Source organism: Oncorhynchus kisutch, linkage group LG8, assembly GCF_002021735.2.
Source record: "Oncorhynchus kisutch isolate 150728-3 linkage group LG8, Okis_V2, whole genome shotgun sequence".
In the NCBI taxonomy this organism is placed as follows: domain Eukaryota; kingdom Metazoa; phylum Chordata; class Actinopteri; order Salmoniformes; family Salmonidae; genus Oncorhynchus; species Oncorhynchus kisutch.
Genome location: NC_034181.2, coordinates 22,131,176 through 22,144,702, shown reverse-complemented (window position 1 = coordinate 22,144,702; position 13,527 = coordinate 22,131,176). Strand labels below are relative to the sequence as shown.

Sequence of the window (13,527 nt, the reverse complement as noted above, 5' to 3'; positions counted from 1 at the left end):
GTGTGTGTGTTGAGTGTAGATAGGAGGGGTGTGTGTGTGTTGAGTGTAGATAGGAGGGGTGTGTGTGTGTGTTGGGTGTAGATAGGAGGGGTGTGTGTGTGTGTTGGGTGTAGATAGGAGGGGGTGTGTGTGTGTGTTGGGTGTAGATAGGAGGGGTGTGTGTGTGTTGGGTGTAGATAGGAGGGGTGTGTGTGTGTTGAGTGTAGATAGGAGGGGTGTGTGTGTGTGTTGGGTGTAGATAGGAGGGGTGTGTGTGTGTTGGGTGTAGATAGGAGGGGTGTGTGTGTGTGTTGAGTGTAGATAGGAGGGGGGGGTGTGGTTGAGTGTAGATAGGAGGGGTGTGTGTGTGTTGAGTGTAGATAGGAGGGGTGTGTGTGTGTGTTGAGTCTAGATAGGAGGGGTGTGTGTGTGTGTTGGGTGTAGATAGGAGGGGTGTGTGGTGTGTGTTGAGTGTAGATAGGAGGGGTGGTGTGTGTGTGTTGGGTGTAGATAGGAGGGGGTGTGTGTGTGTGTGAGTGTAGATAGGAGGGGTGTGTGTGTGTGTTGAGTGTAGATAGGAGGGGGGGTGTGTTGAGTGTAGATAGGAGGGGTGTGGTGTGTGTGAGTGTAGATAGGAGGGGTGTGTGTGTGGGTTGAGTAGATAGGAGGGGTGGTGGTGTGTGTGTTGAGTGTAGATAGGAGGGGTGTGTGTGTGTGTGTTGAGTGTAGATAGGAGGGGTGTGTGTGTGTGTTGAGTTGAGTGTAGATAGGAGGGGTGTGTGTGTGTGTTGAGTGTAGATAGGAGGGGTGTGTGTGTGTGTTGAGTGTAGATAGGAGGGGTGTGTGTGTGTGTTGGGTGTAGATAGGAGGGGTGTGTGTGTGTTGGGTGTAGATAGGAGGGGTGTGTGTGTGTGTTGGGTGTAGATAGGAGGGGTGTGTGTGTGTGTTGAGTGTAGATAGGAGGGGTGTGTGTGTGTGTTGAGTGTAGATAGGAGGGGTGTGTGTGTGTGTTGAGTGTAGATAGGAGGGGTGTGTGTGTGTGTTGAGTGTAGATAGGAGGGGTGTGTGTGTGTTGAGTGTAGATAGGAGGGGTGTGTGTGTGTGTTGAGTGTAGATAGGAGGGGTGTGTGTGTGTGTTGAGTGTAGATAGGAGGGGTGTGTGTGTGTGTTGAGTGTAGATAGGAGGGGTGTGTGTGTGTGTTGAGTGTAGATAGGAGGGGTGTGTGTGTGTGTTGAGTGTAGATAGGAGGGGTGTGTGTGTGTGTGTTGAGTGTAGATAGGAGGGGTGTGTGTGTGTTGAGTGTAGATAGGAGGGGTGTGTGTGTGTTGAGTGTAGATAGGAGGGGTGTGTGTGTGTGTTGAGTGTAGATAGGAGGGGTGTGTGTGTGTGTTGAGTGTAGATAGGAGGGGTGTGTGTGTGTGTTGAGTGTAGATAGGAGGGGTGTGTGTGTGTGTTGAGTGTAGATAGGAGGGGTGTGTGTGTGTTGAGTGTAGATAGGAGGGGGTGTGTGTGTTGAGTGTAGATAGGAGGGGTGTGTGTGTGTGTTGAGTGTAGATAGGAGGGGGTGTGTGTGTGTTGAGTGTAGATAGGAGGGGTGTGTGTGTTGAGTGTAGATAGGAGGGGTGTGTGTGTGTGTTGAGTGTAGATAGGAGGGGTGTGTGTGTGTGTTGAGTGTAGATAGGAGGGGTGTGTGTGTGTGTTGAGTGTAGATAGGAGGGGTGTGTGTGTGTGTTGAGTGTAGATAGGAGGGGTGTGTGTGTGTGTTGAGTGTAGATAGGAGGGGTGTGTGTGTGTGTTGGGTGTAGATAGGAGGGGTGTGTGTGTGTGTTGGGTGTAGATAGGAGGGGTGTGTGTGTGTGTTGGGTGTAGATAGGAGGGGTGTGTGTGTGTGTTGAGTGTAGATAGGAGGGGTGTGTGTGTGTGTTGAGTGTAGATAGGAGGAGAGAGAGAGACTGTATTACAGATGTGTTACTGTTTGTACATAAGTCTAAATAAAAATACATGTAAATAACATGCGTGCTGCATGTGGTACAATGTGTGAGTGTAGCTCAAAGCTCCAGCACCAGAGGGACATAGAGGTCACGCCACAGCGACAGTTAATTATTCAACATTCATTATAATTCCCTGCTAACAACCTGCCTGGCAGGCAGCTAGCAGGCGACGCTTGCCTGATGACTCAAACTGAATTATTCCGCTGCTCTATGTTTGTGGTGACATCAAAATGATGGTTGTTGTACAAAACAAAGTCATCACCAATTGGATCATCTCAACCAATCAGAGCCAATGACAAATTTTCTAAATTTACACACGCGTGTTCTGGCTTTGGCCCAAACCATCGGTTTCTGGGACCAATCAGACGGTCTAGAATGGATTTCCATTATAGAAATCCTCGGAGAGGTACTCAGATCTAGACTCATTGTGCTGTGCTGTGGCATAGCGTTTAGCAGGAGCAAGGAGTTTGGGTAGCCAGGCAAAGGCAACGCTAACTAATGACTGGAAAGTGGTTAATACACTGTACATGTCATGACCATACTATGCTAGTACAGCACCACCCTATAGCCTACTAGCTAGTCTGACATGAAGGTGAACCATGAAGATGCACTGCAGGCCACATAAAAAAGCCTCATGAAGATATTAGCATCTCTATGGTGCTAAACCAACCCCTATGATGTGCACTGCCATTTGACTGCAAACCATAGAAATGAACCTTACAGAGATAATATGTCTAATGTGGACATGGGCTCAGAGCTCTGGAACAGTTCTTCATTCACTGGACATGTGCAGATCTTAGAGAGAGCTCTAGGAATTAGTTTAAAGGCCACATGAATGTCCCTCCCTTTTCATTTGCCTCTGAGGGGACAGTACTTGGCCACTTTATCTGAGCCCTTGGCAACTTCCTAACTCTCGGACTGGAAGAGATGAGTCCAAGACCGTGGAATTACAAGAGAGTGGGGAACGGGGAAATGTAGGATTGCAGATTTACAGGTTCTTGCTTATTAAAACGTTGTCCTGGATTTAAAAGTTAACTTGGCACTGGGAGTTTCTGCTTCTGCTGTGAAGCCTCTGAGTCTGATAAATGGCCTTGACTTTGCTGAGTCTGCATTGACTGACTGAATATGCCTGAAATAAGCCAAGTTGTATGGGGAGACGTATTGCTACAGCACTGCGCTGTCTGTGTCTGTTCCACTGTTCTGCTCCCGAGCTGTGGTATGCTGTTTAAGCCCCAGACAAAGGCAATTCAGTTGTTTTGAATCACACATTAGCTGGCCTCTCTTTGATTACTCACACACTGTGACCTCACTCCCTCTGACTCACAGAGCTCCTTATGAAACCTGAATCCCTAACACAAACAAGCATCTTTCTTTATGACTGGCAACCTCCTCTCCATGCACCACAATTGGTTTACATGGTTGTGGAGGGATATTGTGGAAGGATTAGGACAGGATCATGGACAGGAAACAGCTCTGTGGAGTGGCTGGATCTGGCAACCCCAGGATGAAGGGACCAAAGTCAGCCATTCCCACATCCATCATTGACTCTTTCTCCAAAATGATGGGTGTGAGCCCCAGATTTAGACGTGAAAATGGTTATTCAAGGTTTGTGCATTTCCTGAAGACAGTTAGAGGTCTGCTCACGCCCAGAGCTGGATGTAGTCTAGTCTAGATCTGGCAGAAATAGACAGCTCTGCTCCCTCTCGTCTCCTCCTCTCCAGGGCTTCAGAGTCGTTTGTCTCACTCTAGACTTTCTTCTTTTCTTCTCTCCCTCATTAAGGCGATGGTAAAAGGCCCTTCCAGATATCCAAGTCTGTTTCTTGGCCTCATCCATTGAAGCGAACAGTACTTTTTTACCTCTTTGTATTACTAAGACTTTCACTGTTCTCTTCATTTCCCAAAAAGAATGTATAGAATTCCTCTCCCACCACAGTGTATCAATCATTTCAATTTAATATATGTGGTTTGAAATATACCTCTGGAAATGAACGCCTCGGATAACATGGAATGAACCAATGGTTATTTTCTTTAATTTAAGCTCAGTGGAAGTGAATAATTGAGGTGTGTGTGTGTGTGTGTGTGTGTGTGTGTGTGTGTGTGTGTGTGTGTGTGTGTGTGTGTGTGTGTGTGTGTGTGTGTGTGTGTGTGTGTGTGTGTGTGTGTGTGTGTGTGTGTGTGTGTGTGTGCACGTACAGTGTGTTCTGACTGATACTATTATTCAGAGAACAGTGAAGAAAAGATAGTCTGTTCTGATCCACCACTTTAGACTTGCAGACTTTAAAGTGCAGAAGGTTTTTGAGAATATATGAATACAGATGGATTGTGATGATGATGAAATACTTGGTTTTGAGTCCATAGAGCCAAGCCAAGTTGTCTTCCATAGCGAGGGGCTGTTAGTGTGGATGTACTACAGTTTGAGAAGTGCTCCTCCCCTGGGATGTCAGACAGCCTGAGCTGACCTTGGTAGTGGAAAGGAGAGTGGGGTTCCATACTTTCTCTGCCTCTCACTTCTCAGCCTGAATCATCTGATAGCTGATAATGTAATTACACAGTTTACCACACAGCTCAAGCCAACCTTTGACTGACTGCTACAATGTGTTAAATGGACAGAGAGAAACTTTGCTTTCAGATACTTGATCTTGTTGTATATGTAAAATCAATATCTACTTACATCGTGATTCATTCACAAGACTAATATATATATATATATGAATCTAGTGTGAGTGATGTATTGCTGTGAGATCGGATCTGAAACTTGGTCTGTGGCAACAGATTATTTATTTGGGTGTAATTTAGTCAAAATGAGAAAAAGACCAGGTTATGTGTTGCAGTATTCACATAATTACAACCAATGACATATGCTCTCTACAGTTTTCTATAGTTTAAGTCTTCTTAAACTGTGTAAACACAGTCCTAAACTATAATCTGAGGTCAAAGGGACCCGACCATGTCAAAAAGCTCCACGTTACCTTGCCTCAACAACATTGGAGGGGACTCACTCCCTCTACCTTCAGTAGAAGCAGGGCACCGTTTTATGACTGAGGTCACTGATCACATTTGCAGAGATTTGTACTTTGATAAAAGCTACATAGTGGCCATTAGGCTATTGGCTGTTACAGCTGATGGCTGCTTCATCTGACTGAGCTTTTTAATACTTTTTGGCCACACTTATACCATACTAACTATCAGTGGTATTAGTAAATACTGTGTTGTACCAGCAGTACTAATACTGTTTTAAAAAATTGCAAAAAAATCTGTGTAACTTTTATTTAACTAGACAAGTCAGTTAAGAACAAATTATTATTTACAATGATGGCCTACCCTGGCCAAACCCATAAAATGTTGTGCACCGCCCTATGGGACTCCCAATCACGGCCAGATGTGATACAGCTCGGAATCGAACCAGGGACTGTAGTGATGTCTCTTGCACTGAGATGCAGTGCCTTAGACCACTGTGCCACTCGGGAGCCATTGGTTATTGCATTGTAAGTTATGGAATAATTACTATGTCATTTAAAGGGTTGTCACATGGTTTCTACCAAGCGATAACAATAACTTGGGTAGACTATGCACAGTTGTTTGTTATGTTTATCACGTACTGTTAATGAGATTTACCAGAGTGTGAAAGGGAGAATAATAATTGACAGACACCTAATAGTCTTGCCTGACATAATTATGTGGGAAGATAGCTGACTTCTATTAGTCTTATTATGTGAGCGGTTTCACAGACTGATTGCCTGTCTCTGTATCTGAGCTACATGTCTGTGTTTCTTTTAATTGTGTTCAATAATCTGTCTCTCTGTTGGCTCTCTGCCTCCCTCTGTATCTATCCTAAAAGTGTCTCTTTATCTAACTTCTGCCTCTCCCTCTCTCTCCTTATCTGTCTCTTTCTGTCTACGTATCTAACTTTCATGTCTCTTTCTCTCTCTTTTTCTCTCCAAATTTAACTTCTCTGTCTCCGTATCTAACTTCCATGTCCCCCCCCCCCTCCCTCTCTCTCTCTCCCTCTGTCTCTCTGTCTCTGTCTTTGTAGGTTTTGAGCTGCTGTACCAACCGGAAGTGGTGAGGCTGTACCTGTCTCTGCTAACTGAGAGTCAGAACTACAACACTCTGGAGGCTGCCGCAGGGGCCCTGCAGAACCTCAGCGCCGGACAGTGGACCGTGAGTCTCACACACATAAACACACACAAACTGGGATTATGGGTAATAAGGTCTCTGAACCTCAATAGGCTGGACAAGTCATTTATCCCAAATGGAGCTATGCACTGTCAGTACAAAAACACTTCCATTTGGTTACAGTAGTGAGTAATCAGTGTGATGTTTTTTCCAGCATTTACACAGTCATTACCATCACTAGTGTAAAGTACAGAGGCCTATCATGTTATTCCCTTCAGGAATTATGCTCTTAGTCAGTACTGGCCTATGTTAGGCCTAGAGAACTTTGTCATTTTAGCTCTATCGTGATTCATTTTTTAACACCTATGTGTCAGACTGTAAACATATCCGTTGCCACGGCATTAATGCTCTTAGTCAGTACTGGCCTATGTTAGGCCTAGAGAACTTTGTCATTTTAGCTATATCGTGATTCATTTTTTAACACCTATGTGTCAGACTGTAAACATATCCGTTGCCACGGCATTAATCATCACCAGGCTCCAGCACCATGCTCACACCTTCCTGTTCCTCTCAGCTCAGCTCGTTCACAGATCTCTCCATCCACAGCGGTGGCAAAACACAACAGAAATTAAAATTTGTTAAAATTTGAAACGCTTACACATAACCTGTGATAACATGTACAACATGTGTACCCTACAGTACATGTATACCATGTATAAACCATGTCACAATTTTCATTTTTACTGTTTTCTATCACTGCACTGGTGATTTTTTATAATTATAATCAGAAAGTATTCATGACATATTGACTTCTAACACATTTTGTTGTGTTATAGCCTCAATTTAAAATAGATTAAATATAGATTTCACTGGCCTACACACAATACCCGATAATGTCAAAGTGGAATTATGTTTTTGCAAATGTTACTAATGAATAAAAAATAAAAAGCTGAAATGTCTTGAGTTAAGAAGTATTCCACCCTTTTGTTATGGTAAGCCTAAATACGTTCAGTAGTAAAAATGACCTTAACAAGTCACATAATACGTTGCGTGGACTCTGTGTGCAATAATAGTGTTTAACATGATTTCTGAATGACTACCTCATCTCTGTACCCCCACACATGCAATTATCTGTAAGGCCCCTCAGTCGAGCAGTGAATTACAAACAAAGATTCAACCACAAAGACCACAGAGGTTTTCCAATGCCTTGCAAAGAAGGGCACCAATTTGTAGATGGGTTACTACAAAGATACAGGTGTCCTTCCTAACTCAGTTGCCAGAGAGGAAGGAAACTGTTCAGAGATTTCACCATGAGGCCAATGGTGACTTTAAAACAGTTTCAGAGTTTCATGGCTGTGATAGGAGAAAACTGAGGATGGATCAACAACATTGTGGTTACTCTACAAAACATTAAATGACAGAGTGAAAAGAAGGAATAAAAAATATTCCAAAACATGCATCCTGTTTGCAATAAGGCACTAAAGTAATACTGCAAAACATGCATCCTGTTTGCAATAAGGCACTAAAGTAATACTGCAAAACATGCATCCTGTTTGCAATAAGGCACTAAAGTAATACTGCAAAACATGTGGCAAAGAAGTTAGCAAATCCAACACAACACCTCACTACAGTCCAGATCTGTGCGACATGGGGCCATACATTTTCGTGCTGAAACATGAGATGATTGCGGTGGATGACACAACAGTGGGCCTCAGGATCTCGTCACAATATCTCTGCATTCAAATTGCCATTGATAAAATGCAATCGTGTTCATTGTCCGTAGCTTATGCCTGCTCATACCATAACCCCACCACCATGGGGCACTTTGTTCACAACGTTGACATCAGCAAACCGCAAACACGTCACCAAACACATGGTCTGCGATTGTGAGGCTGGTTGGACATACTGCCAAATTCTCTAAAACGATGTTTGAAGCGGCTTATAGTAGAAATATTTGCATTTAAATTCTCTGGTAACAGCTCTGGTGGACATTCCTGCAGTCAGCATGCCAATTGCACACTCCCTCAAAACTTGATACATCTGTGGCATTGTGTTGCATATTTTGGAGTGGCCTGTTATTGTCCCCATCACAAGGTACATCTGTGTAACACAACAAAATGTGGAATAAGTCAAGGGATATGAATGTTTTCTGAAGGCACTGTATATAAAGAGAGAGAATCGCTCCCTCCCTCCCCCAAAAATACAGCTTCTATCTCAAGGCAATCAGACTGCTAAACAGCAATCACTAACTCAGAGAGGCTGCTGCCTACATTGAGACCCAATCACTGGCCATTTTAATAAATGGATCACTAGTCACTTTAAACAATGCCATTTTAAATAATGCCACTTTAATAATGTTTACATATCTTACATTACTCATATCATATGTATATACTGTATTTTATACCATCTATTGCACCTTGCCTATGCCGCTCTGCCATCATCCATATATTTACATGTACATATTCTCATTCACCCCTTTAGATTTGTGTGTATTAGGTAGTTGTTGGGAAATTGTTAGATTACTTGTTAGATATTACTGCACTGTCGGAACTGGAAGCACAAGCATTTTGCTACACTCACATTAACATCTGCTAACCATGTGTATGTGAACAATAACATTTTATTTATGTAGTTATTTTATTTATGTAGTTTGAGCAGATCAAATCAAATATTATTGGTCACATACACATATTTAGCAGATGTTATTGCGGGTGTAGCAAATGCTTGTCTTCCTAGCTCTTAACAGTGCAGTAGTATCACAACAAGACACACAAAGCTAAAAGTAAAATAATGGAATTAAGAAATATATTAATATTAGGACGAGCGATGTTGGAGTAGCATTGACTAAATTACAGTATAATATAATACAGTATATACAGTGCCTTGCGAAAGTATTCGCCCCCCTTGAACTTTGCGACCTTTTGCCACATTTCAGGCTTCAAACATAAAGATATAAAACTGTATTTTTTTGTGAAGAATCAACAATAAGTGGGACACAATCATGAAGTGGAACGACATTTATTGGATATTTCAAACTTTTTTAACAAATCAAAAACTGAAAAATTGGGTGTGCAAAATTATTCAGCCCCCTTAAGTTAATACTTTGTAGCACCACCTTTTGCTGCGATTACAGCTGTAAGTCGCTTGGGGTATGTCTCTATCAGTTTTGCACATCGAGAGACTGACATTTTTTCCCATTCCTCCTTGCAAAACAGCTCGAGCTCAGTGAGGTTGGATGGAGAGCATTTGTGAACAGCAGTTTTCAGTTCTTTCCACAGATTCTCGATTGGATTCAGGTCTGGACTTTGACTTGGCCATTCTAACACCTGGATATGTTTATTTTTGAACCATTCCATTGTAGATTTTGCTTTATGTTTTGGATCATTGTCTTGTTGGAAGACAAATCTCCGTCCCAGTCTCAGGTCTTTTGCAGACTCCATCAGGTTTTCTTCCAGAATGGTCCTGTATTTGGCTCCATCCATCTTCCCATCAATTTTAACCATCTTCCCTGTCCCTGCTGAAGAAAAGCAGGCCCAAACCATGATGCTGCCACCACCATGTTTGACAGTGGGGATGGTGTGTTCAGGGTGATGAGCTGTGTTGCTTTTACGCCAAACATAACGTTTTGCATTGTTGCCAAGAAGTTCAATTTTGGTTTCATCTGACCAGAGCACCTTCTTCCACATGTTTGGTGTGTCTCCCAGGTGGCTTGTGGCAAACTTTAAACAACACTTTTTATGGATATCTTTAAGAAATGGCCTTCCATAAAGGCCAGATTTGTGCAATATACGACTGATTATTGTCCTATGGACAGAGTCTCCCACCTCAGCTGTAGATCTCTGCAGTTCATCCAGAGTGATGGGCCTCTTGGCTGCATCTCTGATCAGTCTTCTCCTTGTATGAGCTGAAAGTTTAGAGGGACGGCCAGGTCTTGGTAGATTTGCAGTGGTCTGATACTCCTTCCATTTCAATATTATCGCTTGCACAGTGCTCCTTGGGATGTTTAAAGCTTGGGAAATCTTTTTGTATCCAAATCCGGCTTTAAACTTCTTCACAACAGTATCTCGGACCTGCCTGGTGTGTTCCTTGTTCTTCATGATGCTCTCTGCGCTTTTAACGGACCTCTGAGACTATCACAGTGCAGGTGCATTTATACGGAGACTTGATTACACACAGGTGGATTGTATTTATCATCATTAGTCATTTAGGTCAACATTGGATCATTCAGAGATCCTCACTGAACTTCTGGAGAGAGTTTGCTGCACTGAAAGTAAAGGGGCTGAATAATTTTGCACGCCCAATTTTTCAGTTTTTGATTTGTTAAAAAAGTTTGAAATATCCAATAAATGTCGTTCCACTTCATGATTGTGTCCCACTTGTTGTTGATTCTTCACAAAAAAATACAGTTTTATATCTTTATGTTTGAAGCCTGAAATGTGGCAAAAGGTCGCAAAGTTCAAGGGGGCCGAATACTTTCGCAAGGCACTGTACATATGAAATGAGTAAAGAAGTATGTAAACATTATTAAAGTAACTAGTGTTCCATTATTAAAGTGGCCAGTGATTCCATGTCTGTGTATTTAGAGGGTGATCAGAATGCCTGTCCACACTGGGGCTTGGGGCTGATGCTAACACATCAAACCTCTGGACATAACGTGTTCCCATTCCCAATGAGGATATCTCATCCCCTTCTCCTTGCTGCTCCCTTGCTGTTTAACTACTATGGAAGTTTTAGGTTTACTACTGCCACCCAGTGGGCGGGTTCTGGTGTTGCACCAGTTTAATTACATCTCAGGGGGTAACCGTGTTCAGCAAAGGAGCTCTTTCATGTCAAACTTATTGTTTTGTGTTACAGAAAAAAAAGAGAGGAGCATTCGTTGATGTTTAATCAGTGACAAATTCCATCACATGACAGTCTGTAGCCCTGCTGTGTAATTTTCTTGAACAGTCCAATCTAGATAGCCACTGTTGGCTGTGCTCATGTACAATAATTGTGGGTGGGGTGGGGTGGTGTGTGTGTGTGTGTGTGTGTGTGTGTGTGTGTGTGTGTGTGTGTGTGTGTGTGTGTGTGTGTGTGTGTGTGTGTGTGTGTGTGTGTGTGTGTGTGTGTGTGTGTGTGTGTGTGTGTGTGTGTGCGTATGTATGTATGTATTGGCTGGTAGTATTCTCTCTTCACAGACATTTTATCCTTATCATCCATGTTCCCTCCTCTCTCTGTCCCCAGTGGTCCAACTACATCCGTGCCACAGTGAGGAAGGAGAAGGGTCTTCCCATCCTGGTGGAGCTGCTGCGTTCTGACTCTGACAAGGTGGTCCGAGCCGTGGCCATCGCCCTGCGCAACCTCTCCATCGACCGCCGCAACAAAGACCTGATCGGTACGACCATTGACCAACTGTATGCTGCAAAGAGAGGCTGTGTGTTAACTGTGGGCTTGACCACACACTGTTAACACATGGCCTCTCTTTACAACGTACAGGTACAACAATGGGGTAAAACACTTTGGAATGCTGTGAGATCAGATAGCTGTTACTAACCACGTTTCCATTCTCAGTTTTTATGCAAGTGAAGTCATCTAATATTTTTTTAAATCACGACTTCTGTGATGGACACAGGAAGTTTCTGTACAATTTGTATGTTCGACATGGTAGGATCTTTTTGTGTTGGTAAAATAAATGATTCTTGAAATGGCGGTGGAAATGCCTTTATTTACAAATATTGATATAATAACCAAAGTACATTTGGAGTCACGCAGCGATATGATGTGTGATCAGAAAGCATGCAGTTTATTAGGTGACAGATTAAATAAATGATGATGAACTTTACAGGGTTGTGAAAGTGCACGAGCTTGATCCTGCTTTCCAATAAATATCGATAATGCTGGTGACATGATGCTTGACTGCCGTTTAACAAATAACCATATTCTCGCTCTTATCCATAATAATCTCATCATGTAGACTAGCAGCCTATGCACACTGTATCTGCGAGCTGTTGGCTAGGGCGCACATGCCAAGATCAGAGTAGGCACATTTGCTATTTAACGCAACAGTTTCTGTGACAAAACTATCAGTAGATAGCGATGGAAACGCATTTTTATTCGGTACATGAAAACTTAAGCGAAAAAATACATTTTGTGTGCACTATGTCATCACCACTGACTTTTATCCACAGGAATTCAATTTTTTTCCGCAAGAACCACACCACTGGTGGGAAAATGTGCATATTTTCTTTATGCAGATTTTTGAATATTCGCATGAAAATCTGTTGCCAATTGGATTGAAACCTAGCTACTGAAGATAACAATATGATTGTTGACCTGTGTATGTCTTTTGCTGAATGATTGCAGATTTGCCAAAGTTTTAATTAGTTGATATCAAACATTTTGTACAATGCTATTATGAATTAAAACACTATGTAGCGCAACAAGATATAATAAAACCCCCCCAAAATCCCCTTTCCTGAATGTTTACATACCTTTTACCTCTATTACCATTTGACGGTGACACTGCTCTTTGATCTCTGCCCTGTAGGGAGCTATGCCATGAGGGACCTGGTGAGTAACCTGCCCAGTGGTCAGCAGCGGCCAGCCAAGAACCTGGAGGAAGACACGGTGGTGGCCATCCTCAACACCATCCACGAGATCGTGACGGACAGCTCTGAGAACGCACGCTCCCTCATCCAGGCCCAGGCCATTGAGAAACTGGTGGCCATCAACAAGACAAGGTATGACCATTGGCTAGCACAGCTGGCTACAGTGCAGTATAGCAACAGTACAGCACTGTACAGTACAAGGCAGCATATTAGTTCAGCATAGTGTAGCACAGCACAATGCTAACGTCTGGCCGCTCACAGGTTCTAGTGTTTCGAATAGATTTGTTTGTCTTTCTTTGATCAATCAATCATTAAATTCTATCTAATCAATGACTCAATCAACAGTAGTTCAGTTCCATAGTAACTATACTATATACATGTGTAGTATGCACATACATACAGTATGTAGGCCTACATGTACATGGTCTCCCTCCCCATGAGAGCAGGTCTCTTATTGTCTCTAATCACCTACCCATTTTTATTGAGTTCAATTAATAACACAGTGACAGTTTTATATTCATGATATACACTGCTCAAAAAAATAAAGGGAACACTAAAATAACACATCCTAGATCTGAATGAATGAAATATTCTTATTAAATACTTTTTTCTTTACATAGTTGAATGTGCTGACAACAAAATCACACAAAAATGATCAATGGAAATCAAATTTATCAACCCATGGAGCTCTGGATTTGGAGTCACACTCAAAATGAAAGTGGAAAACCACACTACAGGCTGATCCAACTTTGATGTAATGTCCTTAAAACAAGTCAAAATGAGGCTCAGTAGTGTGTGTGGCCTCCACACGCCTGTATGAGGTGGCGGATGGTCTCCTGAGGGATCTCCT

The 13,527-nt window shown here is 42.6% G+C and overlaps 1 protein-coding gene across 34 annotated transcripts in view; it reads left to right on the top strand.

The window, feature by feature from the left end:
• arvcfb (ARVCF delta catenin family member b) overlaps positions 1–13,527 on the top strand; it is a 364,251-nt gene that overhangs the window by 340,730 nt on the left and 9,994 nt on the right. For all 34 annotated transcript variants that reach the window (XR_004210758.1, XM_031829809.1, XM_031829811.1 and 31 more), the window contains 3 exons: positions 6,005–6,132; positions 11,314–11,464; positions 12,617–12,809. Coding sequence is in view for 33 of the 34 variants with exons in the window: in XM_031829809.1 (XP_031685669.1) it covers positions 6,005–6,132; positions 11,314–11,464; positions 12,617–12,809 (472 nt within the window). In the remaining variant the exon portion in view is untranslated. The remainder of the gene's footprint in view (positions 1–6,004; positions 6,133–11,313; positions 11,465–12,616; positions 12,810–13,527) is intronic.